Source organism: Blennius ocellaris (assembly GCF_963422515.1).
Source record: "Blennius ocellaris genome assembly, chromosome: 8".
In the NCBI taxonomy this organism is placed as follows: Eukaryota; Metazoa; Chordata; class Actinopteri; order Blenniiformes; family Blenniidae; genus Blennius; species Blennius ocellaris.
In genome coordinates, this window is record NC_137657.1 from 13,830,472 (window position 1) to 13,857,330 (window position 26,859).

At 49.5% G+C, this 26,859-nt stretch overlaps 2 protein-coding genes across 2 annotated transcripts in view; one reads left to right on the top strand and one right to left on the bottom strand.

The window, feature by feature from the left end:
* The window catches only part of cicb (capicua transcriptional repressor b), a 29,754-nt gene extending 11,026 nt beyond the window's left edge, over positions 1-18,728 (top strand). The window contains 19 exon segments of the mRNA XM_080500449.1: positions 5,722-5,871; positions 6,023-6,197; positions 6,806-6,917; positions 7,010-7,192; positions 7,277-7,409; positions 7,509-7,687; positions 7,982-8,120; positions 8,613-8,710; positions 8,803-9,847; positions 9,951-10,090; positions 10,260-10,420; positions 12,449-12,639; positions 14,036-14,446; positions 14,531-14,868; positions 14,944-15,104; positions 15,210-15,361; positions 15,478-15,612; positions 16,323-16,481; positions 16,583-18,728. Coding sequence (XP_080356575.1) covers positions 5,722-5,871; positions 6,023-6,197; positions 6,806-6,917; positions 7,010-7,192; positions 7,277-7,409; positions 7,509-7,687; positions 7,982-8,120; positions 8,613-8,710; positions 8,803-9,847; positions 9,951-10,090; positions 10,260-10,420; positions 12,449-12,639; positions 14,036-14,446; positions 14,531-14,868; positions 14,944-15,104; positions 15,210-15,361; positions 15,478-15,612; positions 16,323-16,481; positions 16,583-16,872 — 4,352 coding nt within the window. The 3' untranslated portion in view covers positions 16,873-18,728.
* A 741-nt stretch (positions 18,729-19,469) lies between these two features.
* Positions 19,470-25,746, bottom strand: znf526 (zinc finger protein 526). Its single transcript, XM_080501696.1, has 8 exons — positions 25,581-25,746; positions 24,634-25,078; positions 24,361-24,530; positions 23,958-24,053; positions 22,973-23,748; positions 22,748-22,883; positions 20,137-21,711; positions 19,470-20,039 (listed from the first exon to the last, which is right to left on the bottom strand). Exons 2-8 carry the CDS (start codon positions 24,941-24,943, stop codon positions 19,881-19,883), a joined length of 3,222 nt encoding a protein of 1,073 aa, XP_080357822.1. The 5' UTR covers positions 24,944-25,078; positions 25,581-25,746; the 3' UTR covers positions 19,470-19,880.
* Between the last annotated feature and the right edge of the window lie 1,113 nt (positions 25,747-26,859).

Below are 26,859 nucleotides of genomic sequence, written 5' to 3' on the forward strand. Positions count from 1 at the left end.
TACAGGTCCGTTCTCTCAGTGGATGGGGAGGGTGATCGATCTGGAGCTCCAAACGCTCGTCCCAAGTTTGTTATTCATGTATTTTCTTTTGTCGCTAATTATTTGTTGTTGGGGGATGAGGCTGCATGAGTCTGCAGTGCAGTGTGGGAAGTGTGACTCTTGTCCAAGTCCTAATAAGTGCAGTGTCAATGTTCTGGACGATGAAGGTGTCCTTTGCGACGCGGCACAGAGTATCGTGTAAAATGACTTCTCGCTTCATGTGAAAGTCAGCGCGCGGGTGCAGTGTTGACCAACGGCTCTGATGGCTGTGCCCCTTAAAGACGACCCCCCCCCCCACAACCCCCCACCACCCCCACTGTCCGTCGTCACCTACGCCAAAAATGACGGTCTGCGTTTATTTTGATGCGATAGACAAGCGGTGGTCAGTGACGGAGTGGTGGCCGTCGGCAACGTGGGAACATGTGCCCCAACATAGCTGTTGCTATGGTAACAGCAAAAAAAAAAAAAAAAAAAAGACTGGTGATCGAGTTATAATTGGACGGAGCAAATGGTGGGTTGTGGGAGGGAGAGACACAGAGCACAGGGGTGGAAGATGAATTAAGGGATGAGAGGAATGGGATGGGAGAGCGAGTGAAGGCGGTGCTCTGCCTGCATAGTGCCGGTGTAGGTTATAAAGAAAAAGGGAAAAAAAGAGAGGAGGAGAGGAGGAAAAGTTTCTCATGCGGTGTCACGTGGCATTTGACGGATGTAATTGGGAGCGAGAGACATGCCTGTGTTTGCACAATAAAAGCACGATGTCTCCGAGTCGGAGGCAGCCAATGAAAGCCGCTGAACACCTACACAAATGTTGCACTGCCAGCGCAGCAGCGTCGCTTCAGGGGGAAAATTCTCTTTTGAACTGTTTTTCTTCACACCTTCTCGCGTACTCTTGCCAGCTTTCAAAACTTCTCTTATTTTATGTGACTAAGCGCTAAAACTCTTGATATTCCCAACCATTGTTTCATATCGACTTTCACGACTCCTCTGTGCAACTTCGTGTGTGTGCAGGGAACATATTTTCATGTTTCACCCACACATCTTTTGTGCTCCAACGGCTGCGACAACCACTATTGTCTCTCCTCCACCACCTTTATACGGACTCTTTTTACAGCCTCTCGTTGGCGAACCAATCGCAAATTCATCCATGTCTTTAAAAAAATAAATAAATAAGAGGAAAAACTCATTTGTCTTCTCTAAATAATTAGTCAGATGTAAATTCATCAGTCAGAAATGACGCCGTTTACTCAGGGCTGTAACCACTGAGCAGCCACAGTAATCCCTCATCTCCACCCCTGTCCTTTCACCCTATTTTCCTTTCACTGCTTGAGCCAAGCGACTCCCTCCTCTCTGCGTTGACTGGATTGACTTGTTGTGAGCTCAGAGGAGTTGATAAGCCTTAATCCCTCTCTCTCTCTCTCTGTGTCTGCTTTTCTAACAACTGTTGTCGTGGGAGCCAGATTTTAAAGGACACTTTGTCACGTTGCAGTATATATATATATACGTTACTGGTGTCAGCGGCTTCTCAATCATCTTGTTCTGTCATAGTTGTCAGAAATTCTCTGAGGCAGGACTCAAAGGGTTAACTTTTTCTTACTACTGAGGACTGCAGCTGCCAGTTGTTCTTATAGTCTTATTGGTCAGATTGAAGCTCCTGATGTGCTGACTGGCTGGCGCTGATAATCAAGTCCCTCCCCAGTATTGTATTTGTCTTATGGATACAAGAGCCAAGCTTAGCATGACTTCTTGACTCATACAGTATAGCGGGAAACCACACCACCATATATATGCACGCCATCTTACTTCCTTTACCTTTTGAGTTACACATGTACAATATTTTACTTCTCCTTTGTCTCCCACTGGCTCCCCCACACGCTCCTCGCTTCAAGAGAACTGTTTTCACAAGTTGTTTTCTCTCTACCACCACCACCTCCTCCCTCTCCCTCCCTCTCTACCTCTCCTGCTGAAAATGACTCTTAGTCTATTTTTACCCTCTGGTCCTCTCCACTCTTTGCTTGTTCCACCCATTTTTTCCCTCTTATTCTAACCACCGTGACTCTCCTGTTTAAATTTCTATTTTTCTTTTTCGCTTTCTGACTTTGTCTCTCGTGTCCCCTGGGGTTTTTTTCCCCAGCAAAAATGTAAAGCAATCTTTCTTGGGGAGGCATGTTTGCATCGTGGAGTGAAGGAAAAAACTGTTTCGGGATATGCAAGGGCTGTTGGTGGTGCAAAATTACATCACTTAAATCCCTTCTCTGCATCTGAAAAGTAAATCATCAATAGATCAGGGGACTTTTTAATCTCTCTTTGACTTTAACATGAAACTATTCTGGCAGTTTGTTTCATGTTCAATAGGTACAGAAGTGCATTGAAATTTTGACCCCAAAGCCTTGACTGCATCCTCTGCAGATGACAGTCTCAAAGCAGCGTGGCAGGTAAACAGTGGTTTGCACAGCAGCGCCCCTCTTCACTGAAGGTCTTCTCGGGTATTACATTTGGAACACAGCATTTGCGAGGAGGCGGGATCTTGTCTGGCTTCTGTTAAGTCATTGGTTGGCCTACATCTGAGTGTCGACTGTTGATTCGCGTCTTCGAGCGTCAATCAAGGTTTACTACGACTCATCCGCCAATGAAAGGAGGACTGGGTGGGTTTATGGAGAGAAACAAAAAAATACGCACTTTTGAGGCTTTAATATAACCTCAAATAGAGTACGTGGATTCAAATGACCTAAGTATGGTGTGTTATTTATTGATTCGTGGTACATATAAAAAATAAGGGTATGTTTTTGAGGATGAGAAGAGATTACAGCGGTAAATCCAGGTTGGATTTGCATATGACTGGCATTCCAGTGCACACTACGACCAATCACAGCCCGCCGTGGGCAGATGACAGCTGGCTGTGCCGACCAATGGGCGATCGGCATTTGCTTGGAGGGGGCGGGACAAGGCTGGGCGAGGTTGACAGGACGAGAAGGGGAGGGGGCCCGAGCACTGGTGGGGGGGCAGGCAGCCTAGTTTACAACAAGAGGAAGAGGGAGGGAAAGAGAAAGAAAGGGCCAAAGCTGGCGAGAGAGGCGCACAACGAAACACAAATTAGGGAGCAAACTTGTGGCGGGCGCTGTGGAAGATGCGACACGAGGACTTCCGTCGGCCAAAACAACACTCGTAGCACACGGACTGGACAGCGCGCGCCGATGTCGTCCGCCTGTACTGGCTAGCTAACCTGCTGCAGACGGACGGAGCTCCTCTCCGGCAGCTTTAACCTGCACGTCGCTTGTTTTTTTGTTTTTTTTTGTGTGTTTTTTTTTTTTTTATTTCTTTAAAGCTCCCCCCCACCCTTCTCTTCTCACCGCATCTTCCATCAGCCACTGACTTGTCTGCTTCGGAAAGCTTGTCCGAGGAGGAGGAGGAGAAGAAGAAGAAGAAGGAGGAGGAGGAGGAAGAGTGAGGGGAAGAGAAAAAAAAATCCAGCAGTATACATCCTTGTTTTGTGCTCGCTGTTACCGCTGTGTTGTAAGTGTGGCTTAGCTAGCGTCAGGTCCGTGGTCACATCGCTCAGGTAGGAGCTGCTTCACGGTAACCGTCCGGGCTCTCCTGGTTGATCACGGCGATGGTGTAGCGGGGCTAACGGGGTGATGGATGAATGCACCAGATTTACGGTCAACAACACCATCCTCGGCGTGCTCACCGGGGGCAGATCCGAGCTGGCGGGTGGTCGCTCCTAGCAGGTGATAAGCCAGGCTTTAAAACAGGTGCATTTATTGCGTGATGTTACGGGGGAGATAGCGATAGGACTGATCAGACAATCGGCGTGTCGCCACCGTTACTACGAGTTCGCCAGTGCACACTGGGGCTTGAGATATGAGAACAATTGCGCTGCTCTTGGCCGTGTCTGTGCGGCGGGTGCACGACCAGGGGCGTTCCCGAGAGGCTGGTCCAATCTGGAGCGGTGCACTTGAGGCTCCCGTGATTGCGAGAGGCAGATAGATGGTCCTCTCGCCGTGTCCCCCTACGATTCCGCGAGTCGTGTTAAAAAACAGTGGCCATCGACACTTCATAAAAACTGACTCCAGCCCATAGCCATAGACCCTGATCGATACGGGGCTCTCTGGCAGCGGCGAGCTCTTGGGGTTGGTTGAGAGGGGAGGACAGGGGGGGTCTTGATGAGTTTTCTCAACACCCCGCCGAGCCAACCTGCCTGCGGCCGTACTGTAGCGCAGGCAATGGTCTGACATGGCCCAGGAGGACTGCGTAGTTCCCGGGCGGATGTTTTAACCCAGGCCGTGGATGGGCTGCAGGCCTCGTTAACCCCTTCGTGGCCGAGCTGCTGTAGTAATGTAAACAAACAGGGCGCGAGGGCATCGGGGGTAATTAGACCAACGGGAGGAGGAGGATCGCCTCCCATCACAACCACCCTTCTCGGCGGGTCGTCTCTGCACCGCCACATTCTCACAGACGCTACCTTTTTCAAGTTTCCTTTTTTTCTATGGTGATCGTTTACAGTACATTTTGTCCGCCGATGACGTTCTTCGATTGCGGCGCTCTGCGAAACGGAGTCCCGTTGTCCTACTTTATTCACCTGAAGAAGAAGAAGAAAATATACCTCCGTATGACGCACCTCGAGGAGCTCGTCAGCTCCGGGAGATGATGCAGTAATTGTTGTGAATGATGACTGCAACCTGTGGGGATGAGACGTGATACGAACACCGCTGAGCACGTGTCGTCATCCGCTTCCCAGCAGTCGCTTGCTCGAGATTCTGGATTAAACGTGTCTCCTCTCTTGGATCGCTGTGTGTCGTAGAGGAGAGACTTTTGAGGAGAAAAGAGAAAGACCAGTCATTATCATTGTTTTTTTTTTTTTTGGAGGAACATCAAAGATTTCATTCAACCATGTTCTCATCTGAGAATCCTCAGTATCTTCGCCAAGGATTAAGCATGTTTGGTTAGTCCACTTCATTTGTTTTTTTTCCTTCTTCCTGTCAGTTCTATATATCTACATCAGTGTTTACTGACTGTTTGGCTGTAGTAATGTGCAATCTGAGGTTCAACCAATTTATGAAGGCTATAAGAGGATGGATTTCAATGTTGTTGTTTTTTTTTTCTTCCCCAGAAAAGCCTTTTTTGGACTTTTTAATTTAATAATGAAAATGCACATGAGTTGAACAGCTTTTGAGTCCTTTACAATGGTTCAGAATGTAACAGCTTCTGTTCTCCTACATGCAGCCTGTTGTTGAGAACAGAGAGTCCTTTTGTACATCTGCTGTTGTTGAAGTGATTTAACCAGTTAAGTGGATTGAGGTCTGCATTTGTGGCTGCACTGATATTCCTGGTAGTTCTGAAAGCACTGGTGCTCTTCTTTTCTGCCAGGTAATGGGCTGCCACCCACCCCCCACCACCTCTAGTGTTAGCTAACCTCCAAGTTGAAATAATCCATTGCTCTATATCCAAACAAACATTCATAGATTCAGTGTTTATTACGACTCCCCAACTAAAGTTAAAACAAAGGCACAACGTGAAAACGATCTCAATTGGTCACTAAAATATCAAGACAGCCGCAAAGTAAGTGTGCGAGCTGTGGTTTCCTGACAAAGGAGACAGTAGCATGATCATGTGAGTTTAAAATGGACTGCCTCCTTTAAATGTGATTGCTGAGAATGATAGAATTCTAATTCTTTTCTCCTGCAGTGTGGACCAATGTCGAGCCCAGATCAGTTCCAGTCTTCCCTTGGCATTCGTTGGTCCCTTTTCTCGCACCCACCCAGTCAGATGCTCCCTCCCAGCCAGGAGAGGCGCAGCACCCAGTGAACCACCCCCAAGCAGCAAGCCTGAAGACAGGTACTGTATCAGCTTTAAGATACTGATGTAATCGCTGTGGAGAAGTTATTTTCACCACCGATCTGCCAGTTTTCAGAGGTTTCTTTTTTTTTTTTTTTTGCTTGAATTTGCTGTTCATGTCTTTTGTTGTTTTGTTTTTTCCCCCCCCCAGAATGTCAGGGGGTGGCAGCGCTGTCACTAGAGCCTGCAGAGGCCCCTCCCACAGTCGAGCGAGGTCCCCCATCCCGGCCCCCACCTTCCTCTGATGAGCCGCCTCCAGAGAAGGAGAAAGGAGATGCAGAGAGGGAGAGGCCAGACAGTGAAACCGAGAGTGATGTGGATGACCCGTAAGAGCAGCTGCATTTCTGTTTGTTTTTTTGTTGTTTTTGTTTTGATTTATTGATGATTTAGTGGGTGAAGCCCACCGGCTACAGAAACTCACGGAGATGCATAAGCACATACTTTGAGGTATTATCCTTGTTCATCCTTTTAAAGTGGTTACGTATTTTGTTCAAGCCAGCCTTCACAGCAATCTTTTTCGTGTGGTGCTGTGTACCCACACATACAGTAAGGGAGTGTGATATTTTCTGTATCCTCGCTCTAATTTGGGCAGAGGAGCTCAATGCCAGAACAAAGCAGATGGGAACAAAAGCATTCCGTCTCTGGTCTCTATCACTATATGAAAGGCAGTAGCCAGGCTGCTGAATCTGCTGATGCATCTCATGGGAGGTGAACTACTTGTGTTTTGCATCTACATCTAAAAAAAAAAAAAAAAAGAATTCACATCTCCAAGGCGAATCATACCCAATGTGACGTAGAAAAATGACAATTTCAAACGGTGAAGAGGGAAAGGGAACAAAAAGTGTGTGTGCCAGTGTCCGTCTGCACGCCGTCACGGTCATTAAAATTCTGCTGAAGATTATAGACAACGGGATGTTTTTTGTTCCCCTGTCAGCTTCCTCCCAGGAGTCATACCTGAGCCGCCCCTCACTACCTCTCCAGTAAAGAGACGCACTCAGTCCCTCAGTGCGCTGCCCAAAGACGGAGACAAGAGCAGCCCGGGAAAGGTAGATTTTGCACGGCAACCACAGCATCGTGATACTCATTATTCCTTGAAATCATATGTGTATTGTAATATTTCTGCTTTTTTTTTTTCCAGAGGGAGAAGGACCACATCAGACGGCCAATGAACGCATTTATGATTTTCAGTAAGCGCCATCGAGCGTTGGTGCACCAGCGACACCCGAATCAGGACAACCGGACGGTCAGCAAGATTCTTGGGGAATGGTGGTATGCCCTGGGGCCGAAAGAGAAACAGAAATATCACGACTTGGCCTTTCAGGTACACAGATACTCGTACAAAAATATCTAATCAAAGCAGTGGGACGCGCATATGACCCGGTATTTATCCTTCTCTGTTCCCCAGGTGAAAGAGGCCCACTTTAAGGCCCACCCAGACTGGAAGTGGTGCAACAAAGACAGGAAGAAATCCAGCTCTGAAGGCCGCGGGGTCCCAGGGGGCAAAGACATCCGAGAGAGGAGCATGTCTGAATCCACGGGTCAGTGTCACCTGGCTGTCACGGTGCACAACGTCCAGACAAGTTTCAGTTTTGTTGACAGGCTTTTTTTTTTTTTTTAAATGTCATTTAATGTTTTAGAGCCCCATTCTGTGGAGCTGAAGGGAGTCATCGCAGGTGTCGTGGGCGTTTCGGAGAGGAGCGCCGCAGAGGGTCCCGGGGGTCAGCTTACTCGTCCCAGGGCGTTTTCTCAGAGTGCCGTGCACAGCCTGGAGCGGGGCGACCGGGGAAACACACAAGCTCTGGCAGAACTGGCGCAGGTAAGAGGAGAGCGCTTCCGTCTTGTTATGAAACACACTGCAAGCGGTCGGTACTTGTAGCAGCGCTTCTAGAGGTTTATTGAAACAAAAACTAATTAAAGCCACAGTTTGTTGTCCCTGCATGAGATATCACTTGCTTGATTTGCATTTCACTTCATCGTTTTTGATGCAACTTGCGAGCACAAACATCTGGCGATGCCGTTTAAGAGAGCATGTGCAGATGCACCTCACTTGCAATAAGAAACCTGCACCAGCGGGGAGACTTTTCAAATGCGTGTGTCCCCGTCCTCTCAGATGTGCGGAGACGGCGGCAGCCAGTTTTCGAGCCACGCTCCTCCGCTGTCGCAGTCTCAGCGGGGAGTCAGCGAGGACATGACCAGCGATGAGGAGCGAATGGTCATCTGTGAGGAGGAGGGTGACGATGATGTCATTGGTGAGAAGTCAGCTTCACTCTTCTCGTTTAGATCCTATCAGAGCAGGCAAACTAAAGCAGAAGAATACTGGTCTTCTGTCACTGACCCAGATTGTTACTTTCGTGCAAGTAGAAATCCCCTCCAACGGCACAATAATGTCCTGTCAGGATTCAGACCTGGCAGCGGCCACGCTTTCATGTGACCTCATCACAAGAGATTTTGTCAATCAGTTGCATGTTCTATATTCTGTAAGACTTTTCATATACGTACCATGGAAACAGTCATTTCTGTAACCGATACTTTGTCCAGGTCTTTTTTTTAATTTAATTTAATTCTCGTTTTGTGAAAGTTTCGCCCAGAAGAGGAATACAAACGCAGAATAACACGTTGCACAATGACTAAACTTGTTCTTTGGACCTGTAAGCAGTTTTAAAATAGATTTTTGGTTTTCAAAGCTTGTCAAGTGAAGCTGTAGTGGTTTTTTTTTTTTTTTTTTTGTCTTTCCCCCACAGAGGACCCTTATCCTAGCAGTTCCATAGACCTCAAGTGTAAAGAGCGGGTGACTGACAGCGACAGTGAGAACGGTTCAGGAGACGAAAGCGACCGCAAGGTAACAACATTTTGTCTCCCGTTTGTTGATAGTTTCACTTTCTGACATCCCAATTTGATTAATTAATAAGATGCATCTGTCATCCTTTTCAGAGAGTTTTTGCTCCAGTCATCTGCTCCTCTGCATCATCCTCATCCTCACATCACACCCCTCATGGCAGGAGTGTCTCACTGTCCTCTTACCCCACCAGCAAGCGATACGACGAGGGGAGATCAGGAGGCGGAGGCTTCTCTGACCTCAGGAGGAAGGAGAGAGGAGAGGGAGATGGTAAAGATGCGTTTGTGGGGGAGGGAGTGGGAAGTGTTCCCGCCTCTTCTCTCTCCCTCTCCCTCTCCTCTGGCCATTCAATCCCTTCTTCAGCTGGAGGGCCTCCGTCTTCATCAGTAGGTCCACTGGGCACCAGCTCCCTCCTGGGCATTGGCGCAGTGAGAGTGGCCTCCACGGTGGTGACCAACGTGATGCGTCCGGTCATCAGCACGCCGCTCCCAATTGCCAGCAAACCCAGAGATGGGGGCACTTCTTCCAGCCCACATCCACCAGAGAGGAAGTCCCTGACCCCCCAGCAGCAACAGCACCACCACCACCACCACCATCACCACCAACTGGTGATCGGTTCTGGATCAGGAGCCGGGGCCACAGCGAGCGGGGGTGGGTACTACTCCTCCTCCTCTCCGAATCCTGTAGGCGCAGGTGTGGGCCCCGGTGGTGTAGTGACTAATTTGGTGTTAGGGGGGGCTTTGTCCGGCCAACCTGCTGTACAGCTCATCACCCCCTCCCCTCAGCCACACCCCTCCCCGCAGCAGACCTTCTCCTCCACCGCCGTTTCAGCCCCGCACAGCCAAACCAACGGGCCCCTGCCCATGTCCTTGCTCCAGCCCCAGTTTCTCCCCGCCTCCTCGCTGGCTCCCCCTGGGGGTAAGGCCATCACGCAGGTTCAGTACATTCTGCCCACCCTACCTGCCAGCACCAACCCCAAGAGTCCACCCCAGCAGCTCAGCCAGCCAACCAGTATCTTCAACCTGCCCACAGCCCCACCAACACACATGTCCCTGGCCAACGGGAAACAGCAGGGTACAAGTTCACTGACAGGATACTCGTCCAGCCCGGCGGTGGGAGTGGTCAGCCCGGGAACCAGAGGTGAGAGCTTCCCCTGCAGACATGACAGTGCCATTTGTTCTGCCAATAATCTGTAGTGACCCCCCCCCCTCCCCGCCCTGTCGTCTCTTTGTCTCTGCTTCAGTGCAAACACAGTCTCCGGTGCTCCAGGGTAAAATGCTCGTTCCCATGGCAACAGTCCGAACTGCGCCAGCCCCCACCCAACCGTTTCCCCTTGTGGCTCCACCTCTTCCTGTCCAGAACGGAGCTCAGTCCGGAAGCAAGGTCAGCAAGTGTGCCACTGATAAATCGGCCTAAACTGTCGCCGTTTTTGTCGATCACTTTCCAAGTCGACGCAAACCCGTCGACTCAGCCACTCACCCTGCCTCTTCATTGATTTTTGTATTTGGTTTCCTCTTCCCTTCACGGCCGCCTCTTGTTTGTGCCGCCGCAGATCATCCAGATTGCCCCCATGCCTGTGGTGCAGTCCCAGCTGCCTCAGGGTGGAGCAGTGCATCCTGCCAGCCCCTTCCCAGTGACGGTGGGCGCCGCCGCTGTGGTGGCTCCGGGATCGGCCCCTTCACAGGCTGTGCTGTTACCTCCTGCACCCACCAGGTAGGAATCTGCAGAACCAGCATGAATGCAGTAACCTCTGTAACCGGCCCAAGCCACAAACTTGATGCTTTTCTGTGTGGCGCTTATCTTTTTCTGGCAGGCGGCAATTTTGGTGGAACAACAGGATCAATTTATAATCATGAACGACCAAAAACAATACGTTTCACACATGAAAATTCACCCTGCAACATTTTTGTCTGTCTCTTAAGACAATAAGAAGTGAGGTTTAAACTCAAAATACTACGATCTAAATGCTTTTGTTGGTTCAGTGCTTCATTTACCAAACTACATCATAAAATTTGTTCAATTCAGATCTAAAGCCTTTAAAAAAAATCCACTATTAAGTTTAAAAAAAATTTAAATGACAGTTTTATGCTTTATTGTTGTACTATATTTATATATTTTTTCCTTATTTGTAATTGAAAGGTTATTATTATTGCATTTCGTTGTCATCACAGGCAAAAATTCTTCCCATGGATCAGCAGAAGCTCTTTTCTGCATCTAGTTCAGCACAATTAGAATTTAACACAATTGTGCCTGTAGTGAAGGCAGGAAGAGCAATGCAGGGACTCCTTACACTACCTCGTGACACAATGTGGTATTCAGTTGGATTTCACTGGTTAGCTTGGCATATCATATTTATTTTGTTGTTTTGGAACATTTTCGACTGAAAATAATCCATATATTACCTTCAAGCTTGCTCTGGACACTGTGGTTGGTGTAGATTATAACTCGGATGATAGAGAAGATGGTCTTGTCGTCTCTATTCACCGTGAAAGCTCCCCCCCCCCTGATAATATTTAATCTCACAGCTGGATTTTTGAGCTCTGTCTTGCAGCTTGAATCTTTAAGCAGTCGCAGTGGGACGTTTCCGTAATGCAGACTGACAGCCTAAAAGCTATAACAGAGAGATGGACCCGACAATATTTCAAATCAGATGTCTGGAAGGGTTATAAACAAATTATGTGCCAGTAAAGCTTGAGTCAGCACCGACAACAGACATCCATTAATGAACACGTGCCAGCTCCGCTCACCGTCGCCCCTCGAGCCCCTGAGCCACTGTTTTTCTGCGTAATCGCTCCATTATCGACAGTTTACGTCCGTGCAGCTGACAGTGGTGATATCTCATGTATGAAATGTGCATTGGTGTTTACATGTCGTGTACGAACTCCCGACATTTTAACTGTGAGAACCTGCTCTTTGCTGCTTTTTTAGGCACCACAGCAGCAATTAAACGAACCCGGCCAGCCACTCATGGTACTTTTATTCAGAATCTCCCATAAACATTGCCTCACCAGCAATATCGCCCCTTGAATCATTTAGAGCTTTAAGGAATCCGAGTGAGTACGCAAAGTAGAGTGTGTTTACTCCCAAAATAGATGGCAATCAGGAGGAGGGTTTTACGTGACAATTTTACCCGTTGGACAGATAATAAAAGGTTTACTAAGCAGTAGTGGACGGAGTAAAATACTTTTCCAAATGGACTGTTTTATGCCTGTCGGGGTTTCAACAATTAAAATATTTTTTTGTCTCCGTTGGGCTTTTCTCATTGTTTGTTAGAGGAAAAAAAATTCATGATGTGGCGATCACTCTATAAGAGGTGTTGTCATCGTCGAATACAAAGTGAATTAAGGAAGAATAAGTTATATCGATTGTTAGGAAGTGGCATGATTTTTAGTCCTGGTTTTTTTCAAATGCAGTGAGGAGACAATTTAAAAGCCCAAAACTCCAGTAGGGGTGCAGATGTAACCGCAGCTCTATTCTGGATGTGTTAGTCATTCTGCTGGTGGCCTCCCACCCCCACACTCCCTCTCAGCTCCTCACACACACTAGTCACATCGTGCTACTTTGCTGGGATGTGCTCACAAACTGACCCCCCTCGCCGCAGCGCTTCTCTTTTTGTCTTCCTCTTTCTTTTTAGTCACGCCTCATCATTGAGCCGCAGCGCCGTTTCTCTTCTACTAATCGCAATCAAATGTCGCCCATCCATTGTCTTTTGTTTTTAATATTCTGCTCCTTCCCGTGCAGGATCACCTACGTCCAGTCCACCCCAGGCGTCCCCTCGACCATCCCCGTCGTCTCCACCACCACCGGCGCTTCTCCCACCCATCAAGCTCTGCCGGTGCCCGGATCTGCGTACGTCCCCTCGCCCCTCGCCACGCTCGGGTTCACGGCCATCGCGCCACCCGGGCAGACGCTCGTCCAGCCGCTGATCGCAGGTAATAGGATGGAAAAAAAAACAAAAAACAACAACAATTTGCCATTTCTTTCCAAATTGCTTAAAGTGACTGAGAATACATGTTTAAAAAAAAAAAACTTCTCAGGGGGTGAAAACACAGCTAAGCATATTAAGTTTAACTAAAAACAAAGACAAGCTGTTGAAGCTGTAATAAACTTTTTTTTAGGCCACTAAAGGTTTCATCTCCGTAAAGTAAAACAAAAAACCCTTAGATTACAATTGTGGTCATTCCTGGTCACTGGTTCAAGCAAGTGAGAGAAATATGATCACGTGAAATTTTTACTGTAAGTAACATGTTCATGACCTAAATGAGGAACCATGGATGAAAAAATGCTTGAATTTTTTTCACTTTATTTCTAATAAATCTATGAGACGTTTGATGCTACATTTATCTACTTATTATAGAAGTAGTATTTTTAATTCCTTAAAGATTTGTTCTAAATTCCTTCAAAATGCATTGTCCACATCCCATCTCCCCAAAAATCTCCAAATATAATTACATTAACTATTAAAAAAAAAAACCTGTATTTTAATGTATTAATGATAGTGAATTACCTTTTCTAAAAAAAAAAAAAACATGTTGAAAAAACAAACAAAAAGACTCATTACTTTAAGAAGCTAAGTTCACTTCTTTAGATATTTATATCTGTTGTAGTGACTGTTTTATTTTTCTGTTGTAGGTGTTATAAAAAGAAGAAAAACCCTCCATAAACAAGGGAGTCTAACACAAATGCTCCAAACAGAGTTGTGAAATGTTGCATCTGTTGATCTCTATGTTTATAAGAGTGTACACATGAACCATGAATGACCTTTACAGAAGGTCACGACTGTCAACAGGTCGTCTGGGTAACGGGCTTAAATTCTGATCCACGTTGGCCAATAAGGTCCAAGTTAATTATACATTTTTATTGTCTGGAGAAACGCGAAGCATTTATACAGCATCTTTTCTCGAGAGAAAATCAACCTGACAAATCTCTCGAACAGACCTGCGTGTTTTGGTTTGGGGTTTTTCTCAGCAGCGCAGGAATTATTCCCAGGCGCCTGGAATAGTTTTTATCTAGGAAAAAAAAAAATCAACTGTGTCAAACCCCTTTAAAATGAACCCTGAGTTACTCACGGAAAAATAAGAACTGGCCAAGTATTTTATTTTTGTTGTCGTTTTTATATTGAGCTGTAAAAATAGTTTGACACCAACATGTTGGAGTTAATGAGCTGCAGATTTTAGGTGCAAATATCAGATTGTGAGTCCAGTCAGCTGATTTAACTTCTTTTCTGACCCTTCAGTCAGTTATGTGAATCTGAGAACCGCGCCATATGAATATTTCCGTATTATCGGCGCAAACATGAGAGTCTTGACCCCGGTCTCCTTCCTGCAGGTCAGCCCCCCCTCATCGCCACGGCTCAGTCTCCGCAGCCCCCCGCCTCGGCCCCCGCCCCAGGCCCCGCGGGCCAGATAGTCACGGCCATCTACCCTTCCTCACCTAGCGTCTCCATGGCAACAGGGGTGGTCTCCATGGCGGCGGTGGCCCCCAGCGTGGTGTACTCCGTCTCCTCCAGCCCTTGCAGCGCCTCCCCCCACATCCTGCCCAAACACATGGCGGTGCCCGTCGCCGCACACCCGCACCCGCAGCTCCACGCGGACAGACAGGCCGAGCCGCCGGCGCATCCAGACAGGCAGCTGGAGAGGCTGGCGCAGACCGCCACGAGCAGCAGCAGCTCAGTGGCGCCCCCCAGTGGCTCTGCTGTGTCCTTAAGGCCCTGCAGTCCTCTTCAGATGCAGACGCCCGGTACGCCCGTCCTGTCTAGAGTCCAGAACTGGGACTTGTGATGACGCTTGCGTACTAATATCTGTATCATTTTTTGTTTTGCAGGCAGCGCGCCAGGGACGCCCAAACTCACCCCGCTCCCGGTCCGAATCCCTCAGAAGGTGAAGGCGACGGTGGCGACCATTCCTGTGGGCAGCTATGATGGGGGGGGCCGGGGGAAAGAGAGAGACCGGGACAAAGAGCGGGAGAGGGAGAGGGAGAGGGAGCGAGAGAAGGAAGCTGCCGCCAACAGTCATTTCTCCTTTGATCCCGAGCCGGCGGGGCAGACGAGGTCTCCGTCGACACATCCCAGCGAGGAGCCCCCGCCCCCCGACAGGGGCCCGGAGGGAGGCGGCGCCGCAGACGCCCCGGAAACCAGGAACCGAGAGAGCGCGACCAAAGAGGTGAGAGGCGAGACGTACCCCGCCGGAGTCCAAACCAGGCCCGACTCGAACCGCTGCGTGGTGCCGTCTGTGCAGGCCGCGTGGAAGGAGTCCCTCCCCTCCTCCCCCCTCCCCCCTCCCGCAGCCGCCGAACCCACCCTGCCTCCCCCGCCGACCGACAAAGACGGCCCGGCTCCCACCAAAAAGGTCAAAGCTCGCCCGCCTCCGCTGAAGAAGACCTTCGACTTGGTGGACAAGTGAGTTGAAACGCCCGGGGGGAGGGGGTGCAAGGCGGGGCTGTTGGCTGGACGGCGTGTCTATATACTGTGCGGTGTGTGCGTGTGTGCGTGTTGGACTGGCAGGGCGCTGTCGGAGGTGGATTTCGAGGAGCGCTTCGCCGAGCTGCCCGAATTTCGGCCCGAGGAGGTTCTGCCTTCGCCCACCCTGCAGAGTCTGGCCACGTCCCCCCGAGCCATCCTGGGCAGCTACCGCCGCAAGAGGAAGAACTCCACAGGTCTCACCGCTCTTCCTCATTTATTGCACTCGTCCAATCTTAAATCGGCCCTCTGGACCATTTGAAATCAGCCGGTTTTGCTGTTAATGTGGGATTTGTGGATTGTTCGCGTTCAGATTTGGACTCGGCCACCGACGATCAAGTGTCTCCAAAGAGGAAGAGTCGGCGGCGCTCCAGCTGCAGCTCCGAGCCCAACACGCCGAAAAGCGCCGCCAAGTGCGAGGGAGACATCTTCACCTTCGACAGAGCAGGTAATTCACACCGCGCCAGAAGCTTTAGGACACTTCTATAATCAAGGTGGTCCCACTTTGTCCCACCGACTTTGAAGGCTTTGACAGAATAAACTTTGTGATGGTTTATTAGTGTGTGTAGAGGAGTGTGGCTACGATGACGTCATGAGGGGAAGTTGAAGATTTGCTTCTTAACTTCAATAGTAGAACAATACACAATAAAACCAATAACGTCATTTTGGAAGTTTCTTTGATTGTTTTATAGTAGAAAACGACAAACTGTATCATGTAATTGGCAAAACTGTAGCAAAGCCTTAGAGCCACGAGTTGAAACGGTTTCGTACCTTCAACTCTGAACGCAGAGGTAAACACCTTGAAATTAATATTTTTGTCATTTTCCTCATTTTATTTTCGTCTCTCCACTGATAAACTGCCCATTTTTCAAAGTTTACTGTCAACTGCAGTGTTAAAAAAGTAATAGTCAAATATAATCGTGTGTGTTTCTGACATTGAGGATGGCAAGAATCAGATTTTGTTAGCTTTTCTTATCATAATTTTTTTTTTTTTAAATCTGATATAATGGACTTTTTTAAATCACGCACAATTTAATCTCACATTGTTGTCATTCCAGTAATATTTGAGCTTTACAATCTGTAATCGGCTACTATGCAGTGTTTTGTTGTGCCTGTTGCTGAAGAACAAAGACTAAACTAAGCTGTTGAATCCTGAAGCGCTCCATGTGCCTGCTCCCCTCCCAGCCCCGGACGGAGAAGACATCCTGACCGAGCTGGAGTTTGACAAGGTGCCGTACTCGTCACTCAGACGAACCCTGGACCAGAGGAGGGCGCTGGTCATGCAGCTATTCCAGGAGCAAGGCTTCTTTCCGTCAGGTACGACGTCAAACCTCACATCAGATCCAGGTTTTTTTTTTTTTTCCTGCTGGTATTTTTTTTTTTTTAATTACATTTTTTTTAATCTTCCCGCTCCCCAGCTCAGGCCACCGCCGCCTTCCAGACCCGCTACTCCGACATCTTCCCCACCAAGGTGTGTCTGCAGCTGAAGATCAGGGAGGTCCGGCAGAAGATCATGCAGACGGCCACTCCCTCCGACGGGCCCGGCCTGAGCGCCGCCGACCTGGTGGGCTCGCTGCCCGGGCCCTCGGGCTCCCAGGCGGGGGAGGGGCCGGCCAGAGGGGGCGGGGACCTGCAGGACGACGACGTGGAACAGGGTGCAGACGCCGGCCCGGAGGACGCCCGCGACTCCCAGGACTCCTCGAGATGAGGGATGCTTGACACATTCGAGTTGACCAATCAGTATCTGGTGACCTTTTCACCACACACACACACGCACACACACACTGTCACGCTTTACTCGCGCTCTTTACTCTTGAATTTTGGTTCCATCCTCTGCAGCCGACCTTTGAGAGCGAGAGGTTAGTATGCAATGTTGGGACCTACTTTTTTTTTGTCACATGTGATCCTTACACCAAAAAAAAAAGGACATTTAAAAAAAAACCAGTGGCACCAAAACTCCTCCACCGCACGAACTCCAACCCTTTTTATTCCCTCACTTGAATTAGCAATCTGTATTTAGCCTCTCATCGATGCCAGTGAACGAAGGACCACTGTGTACGTCTGCACTCATTTTGCCTTGAAGGAGAAAACGAGGTTCTCACGTCGGACTGAGACCCGCGGTGGCGGTCGGCGCTTATAAAAAAAAAAAGAAAAAGGGGGACATTCTTATGTTTTGATATGTTTTTTTTTTTGTTGGTTTTTTTTGTAGTTTTAGAATAAAAGCAGCTGAAGTACCTGCTTGAGGAACAACCTTGTTATGTACGTGTTGTAAACTGGTGTTTCGGTTCCTGTCGGGGGCTGGGCCCTCAGCAGCCGGAACCCATTTGATTTTGACGAGAGAAATCGTTGCAGTGGACCTGGAAAGATGTTTTTGTTTTTCCTTTTCTTTTCTTCCTTCGCTCACCTGTCGACCTTCAGGGGAGGTTGACCACGGAGTGACTGAAACAAAGTGACTGAGACATTTTTAAAGTGGGGACTTTTGGCAGTGCCATCATTCCTGTTTGGTTTTTTTTTGTGTTTTTTTTTTTTTTTTAACCTGACCTGGCCGAGTCCTCCCTTCTGGCGGCCGAGCCGAGAGCACGAGCCAGTGGGTCGGAGCCGAGCATTCCCGTGCCTCTCGTTCGCTCGCCATGAAAGGAAGGAGGCGGGGTCAAGAGTCACCGGGCACATCCTGGCTCTCAGTGTCACTGGTCAGGCTGAGACGACCTTAATCCTCTATTGCCAAGCAGTTTTATTAACCTTTTTTTTTTTTTTTTTTTTTATAAAAAAAACAAAAAACCCAAACAAAAAAAAACAAACATTTGATTTGTATTTAACATTGTCATACTCAGTTTGTTGTTGTACTCTTCCTACGGTTATTATGATTCTTATTCTTATTATGACTTCTCATATTGTTGCAGTGAGCCTGGGTCCTTGTTTCCGTTCTTACAGCAGTCAGACAGATGTTTCCTTCACTTCTGCCAGCTGTTGGCTTATTGCGTTAGTTTTTTTTTGTTTTTTTTCTTTCTTTCTTTTTTCGGGTGAGAGAAGCTGCTCCACACCTGTACAGTTCCTCCATCGTAGTCTTCCCTTTGACTTTCCTCTTGCCCCCAGTAAAGGACCTGCGGTGCAATTCTTTTTACGGTTTCATTTCGAGAAGAACGACGACGTAGACGTTTTTTTTTTTTTTGCATTCTCTCAGCAGTAATAAGCCGTTTGTTTTTGAGACCAGCCCGCAATGCCTCTCTTGTCCCTCGACCGAGTTCCATTTCTTTGAGCCTCAACACTTGTACATCTCCTCGGTTCCTCCCCCTCCTTCCTCCCTTTGTCACTTTATTGCTCTCTCCAGAGCCGTTTTTTTCCCCAGACGGGGCGGAGAGAAACCCGGAGGAAGTGGCGGGGAAGGTAACCAATCAAAGAGCTGGTAGGACATAATACTGGTCGTGTCTTTGTGCAAGACTTGGTTGTGTTGTAAATAATTACTGTAGAGTCAGTAGACTCGTTATATTATTGATAAGGAAATCTGTCATTGAACATAAGTTGACTTTTAAAGACACCATTACCGAAGGTGAAACACGTGAAATGGAGGGGAGGGAGGGGAGGGGGACAATAATAAACATGGCTATTAATGGGTTTTTGTTTTTTTTCTGTTGTACTCCTTGTGTTGCTGTTCAAGTATGCAAGAGAGGAATTTCTATCCATAATTTAAGTTTGTAATCTGTATGTTTCAGTATGCAAATAAAAACTAGGTGTTCAATTAAAGTGACATCACTGCGAATGTGAAAAATGGCTTTTTACTTAAAGATGCAGTGAGCGAAGCCACATGTGCCCACCGGGTGGCGCTGCCACGTCGCTGTAAAGTCCCATCTGGACGTTCATTCAGTCATTGTTGTAGCAGAGTGTTTGTTTATGTCCACTTTTGTTTTGTTTCTCCTGTTGGACTGAGGGGGTGCTACTCGTCACACCACCTAGTGGTTAAAAGTGGTAATTTAGTTCACATCAGGCTGAGGTTACATTGGATAATCGAGATCAGTCCCGACACGAGTCAGCATTTTTTTTTTTTTTTTTTAGAAGTAAATCTAACCAAACTGATGAAACACTCATTTGATAGCACATCATTTGGTTTGAACGCAGAAGAGACGAGTGCAATATACCTGAATTTCAAAAAGAAGTTGAGCTGAAATGTCTTTAATTAAAAAGTAATTTCAAGCTCATTTGGAAAACAATCTTATCCATCGATTCGCCGCGTTTCCCACCTTGCTCAGTCGGGAGCACAAAAAGCAACAAAGCACAGAAAAGGTGATTAAAAAATCAGTTACAAGGCAGTAGAATTAAAATACACTTTACATTCTGATATTCACGTTAAGTTTGAACATTTTATGTCTGGTGGCACCTGAAGGATTTAGAAAAATATTCACATTGAATTTCAGATCATCAACGGACACCGGATAATGATGAAAAACATTTATTGACGTCACATTTTTACATGATCACGGACCAAGTCACATCCATTTAATAAAAATGATCAAATAAATCATAGAAATATCTGAGGCACAACTCATGGTCCTTTCCTCCCCCCATAATTTACAAGTCAAATGACTTCAGTGAGCGTCGTTTTAACAGTGATCAACATACTTTGGTCTTTATTATGTCCTCTTGGCACAAAAACCCCTGGCAGTGAGTCTTGGTTTCAGCCAGGATGAGGATTCACTCTGGTTTAGTTTTTTTTCCGTGGGCTCAGATCAGCTGCAGTCCGTCCACGGCCAGGCCGTTCTCCAGGGCCGTGTGGTAGATCTCCAGGGCCTGCTCCAGAGGCAGCGCCCCGCCCTCGCTCGTCTCTATGATGGCGATCGTCTCCCCAAACTCGTTGCACATGATGGTCGGCGTGCCCTGTATCTGCCGGGGGACATGGGAGACGATTCAACACCTGGACAAACCCCGTTTTGCAATCTGAATTAACTGAGGAAACGTCGCAGAGGGACGAGTGTCTTACCTGCTGGAGGTCCGAGGTTTGGATCTGGATGAGCTGCGGTTGTCTGTTGGACAGGTCCACTGCCGAAGCGTCCTCCACGGCCACGGCCGAGCTGGTTTCCATGGCGGCCTGAGCGGCGGCGGCAGCGGCGGCCTCCTCGTCCAGCCGCTGCTGCCGGGCGTGCGTCTTCTTGTGGTTCCTCAGGTTGGAGAAGGTCTTGAACGCTTTGCCGCACTGGCCGCAGGTGTGCGGCCGCTCGCCCGTGTGCGTGCGCCGGTGCTCCACCAGGTGCATGCTCTGGACGAAACCCTTGCCGCAGACGTCGCAGTGGAACGGCCGCTCGCCCGAGTGCGTGCGCAGGTGCTCCCGCAGGTGCGTGTTCTGGCGGAAGCGCTTGCCGCACACGTGGCAGGGGAACGGCCGCTCGCCCGTGTGGACCCGCTGGTGGAGCGCCACCCCGGAGGACGACACGAAGAGCTTGCCGCACGTCAGACACTGGTGGGCTTTGGAGCGCTTCCCCGGGGGGAGGCGGGGCCGCCGCGGCCCCGCCGCGAAGTGGCTCAGCCTGTGGAGCCGCAGGTTGGCGGCGGAGTTCAGCTTCTTGCCGCAGATGTTGCAGTCCAGGCCTCCCCTCACCAGGCCGGGCGGCGCCCCCGAAGCAGCGGCGGCCGAGGTGGAGGGCTCCTCGGACGCGTCTCGGCCGACCCCCGGCTCGCTGCCGGCCTCCTCCGCCCCCGCCTGCACCAGCGCCGGGTGCTGCTCCAGACAGTGGGCGTCCCGCTGCCTCCTGGTCAGGAAGCCGGCCTCGCAGTGCGGACAGGGGAACGGGGCCGGGGACCCCGGGTGGCGGGCGAAGCGGTGCGCCGCCAGCTTCTTGGGCCACCGGAAGACGGCGGGGCAGTCGGGGCAGGTCAGCGCCGGGGCGGCGGCGTGCAGCAGGCTGTGCTGGCGGAGGTTGGACGACTGCGTGAAGGACACGTGGCAGACGTCGCAGCGGTAGGGCCGCAGGCCGGAGTGGACGAGGCTGTGCCGCATGAGGTTGGCCAGCGACGAGAAGGTCTTGCCGCAGTCGGCGCACTGGAAGGGCTTCTCGCCGGTGTGAGTCCGGATGTGGTTCCGCACGTGGATCTGCTTCTGGAAAGACTTGCCGCAGATGCCGCACAGGAAGCGGCACTCGGGGGCGTGGGCCTTGCGCCTGTGCTGCACCAGCTGCAGCTTGGTGGGGAAGGCTTGGGGACACGAACGGCAAGAAAAAGCCGCTTTGTCCGCCGTGTCCGCCGACGTGCAGTCTGCCGAGTCGGCGGTGGCCGCGGGACCGCCCGCCGGAGGGGCGCCCGAGGGAGAACCGGCAGCTTCTCCCAGCTGTTTTGAATCGCCTGCTTTTCCTTCAGGGGGCGCCGGCGCCTCCACGCTGCCGCCGGTTTCCTCGGATTCTCGCCGGTCGCTTTGCTTTGGGTTCTCCATTTCGCTGGCCTCTTCCTCCGTCAGCGGCGCCATCTCGTTGAACTCCGCCTTGTCGCTCTGAGAGCTCCTCTTCTCTCTCGCCCGCTCCAGGATGGCGAGGGCGGAAGCAGACGCTCGTCTTGGGGCGCAGAGCTGCGGGAGACACAAGGACACGTCAAGACGAAAAATGGCGGTGACGAAAGCTCGAGATGTGGACGTTTGTCCATCACGTGTTGTGAACTTGATCAAAATTCAACAGGAGCCGTTTTTCCCATGGTGTCATGTTTACCAACTTTCCCTTAACTTTCAATGAAATGCATAGAACTTAAAAATCGTCACGCTGCAGCAGTGGTTCAATGTGAGACGAACCTTTAACGTTCATCAAACATAAATGATTGATTAATTAATGGAAGCTTGACACTTGATTTAAACAAATATTTTGCGTAATGAAAGTGAATTAAAACGATAAAATATTCCACACAGCGCAGGACTGCTTGAGTCAAAACAAGTCTTAAATAAATGTGGCGACGCGATGTCCCAAACCCTCAAATCAGATTTAATACTGCTTTACACAAACTTAAAACACGTTTTCTTACCATAAAACTGATGAAATAAATGTAAACAATCCAAAAAGTGGACTTTTCAAGTATTAATAAAACAAATATTTGGCGTTCCATCACTTATAGGGTCACTTGTAAAGCTGCTCTGCCCCTGAAAAAGCTGTTGAGTTCAGCAGTCGGGGGGACTTTTAACTGAATCCTGTTCCAGACCTTCAGGCTCAAACTCTCTTTAACAGGCAAATGCGGTAAAGAAGATGGAGGGATGGTTGGACGACATGCAGGTGAGACTCTCGCAGAATAACGATGGCAAAAACACAGCGAAGACACTCGGGGGAGGAGGATTGATGTGTTCATTTAAACATCAGAACAAACTGAGAACCGTAGGAGGGGAAGAAAAAAAGCATGTTTTCATTCACATTTCAGAAATGATTACATATCGACGTCCACAAGTGTGGAAAAGGAAAGAAAACTAAAGCAAAGCGCTGCCACCTTGATGTCCTGAGGGAATACTTCACAGTGAAGGTGGGGAGGCAATCATTCTGAACGGGATTAAATAAAACATTGCAAAGACAACATATTTATTGGCGCGACACAAGTATTCACCAGACAAACGGGGCAGTTTTTATTACCACGGAGACGGGAGAGGCTGCGCTGCTCCCGTCGCGGTTGAGGTGCGTCCGGCGGTGGTAGAGGTACTTGGTCATGTTGGTGAAGGTCTTGTTGCAGAACTGACACTTGTGGAGCGGGTCGGCAGTGTGGGACTTCCTGTGGGGGGGGGGGGAGAGCATGAGACGCCACGGCGGCGACTTCCTGCTTATGACTTTTGTTTTGTTTTTTTGGAGGCTGTAGTTTACCTGTGCATGATGAGAGTCACCTCGGTGGTGAAGCCGCTGCCGCAGTCCACGCACAGGTAGCGCGCCACGCCGGAGTGCGTTCGCATGTGCGTCTCCAGCGACGCCGGCTTCTTGAACATCTTGCCGCACTCGGGACACTCGTGCGTGCCCTGCTCGTGGACGCGCATGTGAAGCGCCAGCCGGTTGATGGAGGTGAACGTGCGGCTGCACAGCTCGCACTTCTGCAGTTTGGCCCAGACGCCCGGCTTCCTGTCGCCCCTCGTCCTCAAGTCCTCCGCCCTCTCCGCTGCCGCCTCCTCCCTCCCCCGCGCCTCCTCAAAGCCACTCATGACCCCCGGGGAGCCGCTCTCCTTGTCCTGACCCAGGAAGTGCTCCCCCTGGTGCTGCAGGAAGTCCTCCGGCGTTTGGAAGAGAAGCGAGCATTCGGAGCATTCGTACGGGTGGATGACCACCACCTCCGCGGGCCGCTGCTGCTGATGGTCCCTGCCGACGCCGGGAGCCAGTCTCACCTCCAGCCTCTGCACGCCGTTCTCCAGGGCGCCCAGCTTCGAGGGGGACGCCTGTGCCGCGGTGGCGGGCAGCAGAGGGGGCCGCCGAGAGCGCTGCTGTCCGGGGGAAGAGGAGCCGTCTGCCAGCGCCTGAGCCGTGAGGATCTGCAGGTGCATGGTGGCGGAGCCTGGCGTCGGCGTGACGGGGGGCAGCAGGGCGGAGCGGGAGGCCGGGCCAGCTTTAGAGACGGCGTGATATTTCTTCTGCTGCTGCTGCTGAGCGAGGACCTGCGAAACACACAGGAGTGTGAACGAGACAAGAACTGTGGGTATTGAACAGTTATACGACATGAAGGAGTAGACTTGAATGCCACCACTACAAAACTATAAGGGATGAAATGTGCACTTTGATCTACACCGACAGCTTTGAAAGCCCCCCCCCCCCCCCCCCCCCCACAAACATATTTCTTACACCGAGGGCCTTGAAATGACAGTACCTGAGCCAGGATCTCGCCGGCCTGCTGCTCGCTCAGCACGTACTTCTGAACACTGTTCAGTGGCGTGATGGTGCCGTCCGGCTGCAGCACGTACTCCTGTGGCGGGGGACGCAAAGGCACTTGAAATGAAACACACGCATTTGCAAACAGCACGCACTGCAATCTGACGAGTCCGAGCCTGAATGCGGAGTTCAAACCCGTCGGGGGATTCGATGGCGTCATAATCGGCTTCTTTTCTTCGGTGTCCAATGCTTTTCCAGTTATAGGAAAACACTTTCATTTCACTGTGCTTGTAATTTGACGCCACCTTCCCAAATGCAGTACTTTCCTTTGACTAATCCCACTTTCTGGGTCCTCCCGACACGCAACGTGACCTTGCTGGCTGGTGTGGTTCGTCTCTTACCGTGGTCTCCGTGTTGCTGTGCGTGGTGCTCCTGCTGTGAGTGCGCCGGTGCTCCAGCCAGGTGTCGGGCGAGTCGAACAGCGCCAAGCAGTCAAGACACTGGTACTGAACCGGCTGCACCACCTGAACCTCCGATCGGGCTTCCTGCATCTCGGCGACCTCGCACAGCTCTGAGGAACGGGGTCGGGAGAAAAAAACACAGCCGGTCAACGTTTGCGATTCTTCACCTCTGAATTTGGCGAACCGAGTGAGGAGGTCCCGTCTTTCTTTCACCTTGATGCTCCACCTCCATCCCCGCCTCCCTCATGTGCATCTCCTGGTGCAGCAGCAGCTCCTCTGGGTTGACGAGGAGGCTCCCACACTCCAGACACTGGTACTGCTGGCCCTGCTCCATCATCTCTGGGACTCCCTGGATGGCCATGGCCTCGCCCGCCTCGCCCTCCGGGCCGGTGTGGATCTGCTGGTGGATGAGCACCTCCTCCAGGGTGTTGAAGAGCTCGTGGCACTCGCTGCACATGTACTGGTGCTCCACATAAACACCTTCCATCTCCTCCTCCTCCTCCTCCTGCTGCTGATCGGCCATCGTGTCTGAGATGTTTATGGAGGTTTACGAATTGATCATGAATGACGCGTGTCCGGTGACCAAGTGGATCTTCAGATTGGCCCTGATGGCAGACAACTTTTTTTTTTTTTACACTCGGGAGAGGCAACAGCACGCCTGTGGGAGACGAATAAAGCACACAAGCGAGCAGAATTAAATCACGGCATCCAGGACTCACTTGTAAAAGAGATTGTTACTCTCAATGTGGTTCCCCTGACTAAATAAAAGGCTAATGAAAGGAAAAATGAATGAAATCGTGGAGTTTTTTTCTTCAGCTCCACGTGTAACGGTGTGCAGCTTAATAACAGCCTGCAGTGTTGATGAAAGTGTGTCGTGAGCTCTCGTGAAGGCCCTCGTGCTGCTCAGCCGACTCGTCATCAGAGGCTGAACCACCGCTGCCCGATTCCCTCCAGTCTTGACTCCTATCGTTGTTTACTGCGTGTGATGGCGTATGGAGGGCTGTTGGCGGCGCTCCCTCCGACACTGCAGACCTGTTTGTCGGCACCGCGGTTTCCTGAACGCGGCTCCCGGTTCGCCGGGCGGCCCGTCAGGCGGCGCTACCCACTTTTCCCCGAAGCTTTTCAGGCTACGACGGCGGGCCCTTCTCTCTCCCACTTACGTCTCATCTACTGCCGCTGGACGAACCTTCCTGGGGCGTCACTCCTCGCTCGCAGAGCCGCGCGTCGACTCGGTCGGCCCCCGACCGCCACGTCCGGCTTGAGAATCAATAAAACGAAACGCTTCCGTGAGAAATAACGCCACGAAACGTGTAATGAAACGTTTGCCCGCCGAGTGCCTCCATTCTTGTGACACGAAGCCCCGCCCAATGCGGTAGTTCGAATATTTTTGGGTGACCTGATTGGGGGACACGGCCTGTCAATCATAACCGTCGGTCGGCTCATGGGAAATGTAGTTCTTTTCTACATACAGTTAACGCACCGTAAGCTAGTGTACGAACTCATTGAAATTTTCCATTTATTATTGAAGTTTGCCTTGTAAAGTATAACAATTTTGGTTAGTGTTATTTCCGTTGTAATATAATGTAAATGTATTCTCGTTCCTCCCAAGTATTTACATTAACAACACCAAAACGTATTAGGTGTAAAAGCAAACACTATACTATACTATACTATACTATACTAGTGAGTGTTTTACTGTAGTATAGTCACTGTTAATCATTGTACTTATTAATATTTAATATCCCCTTTATTAATTGCCATTCTCTTTGGTATTATATTTATTATAATCTGTTTGGAACAAAACTGTAAAGAATTTCCCTTTGGGATTAGTATAGCATAGTATAGTACAGTATCGTATAGTACTTGATAATTGCAAAAAGATTTTGTGTGCCTGCCTCTCCTCTGATCTTTGATCACCTCCATGAGGTGCCTCTCCCATCCACTTTGTATGGGACATTTCTTTGTGATTTTTCAGAACTGGTGAGCCAAATTGTGAATAAAAGTTGTAGCAACCTATTCCGGAACGTTCCGCACATTTTCATGTATTTTTTGTGTCCGTACTCCCAACAGTGTGGGACTAGTCACTAGTTACAGAAAAACACCTTTTCGCCACTCAGCCAGACACAAGAATGAAATAAATCTAATTTGCCCACCAGAATAAAAATGTATCTTCTGCTCATTAAACACAACATGCATGCATATAACATTTGATACCTAATTAACATGGACTGGCAGAATACATTTCTATTGCTACTGAAACAACTCGAAAACCTTTAAAAGCATACAAAAAAAATGTTTTGTGTCTAGGCTGTCTTCTATTGTAGTCTCTTGTTGTGACAGTGTATAGTTGGATCACCAATAAGCATTTTTTTTTTTTTTTTTTTTATTTTGTGTTATTTTTGCAACGTTTTCAAATATCTATTTTACATATTTCCGGAA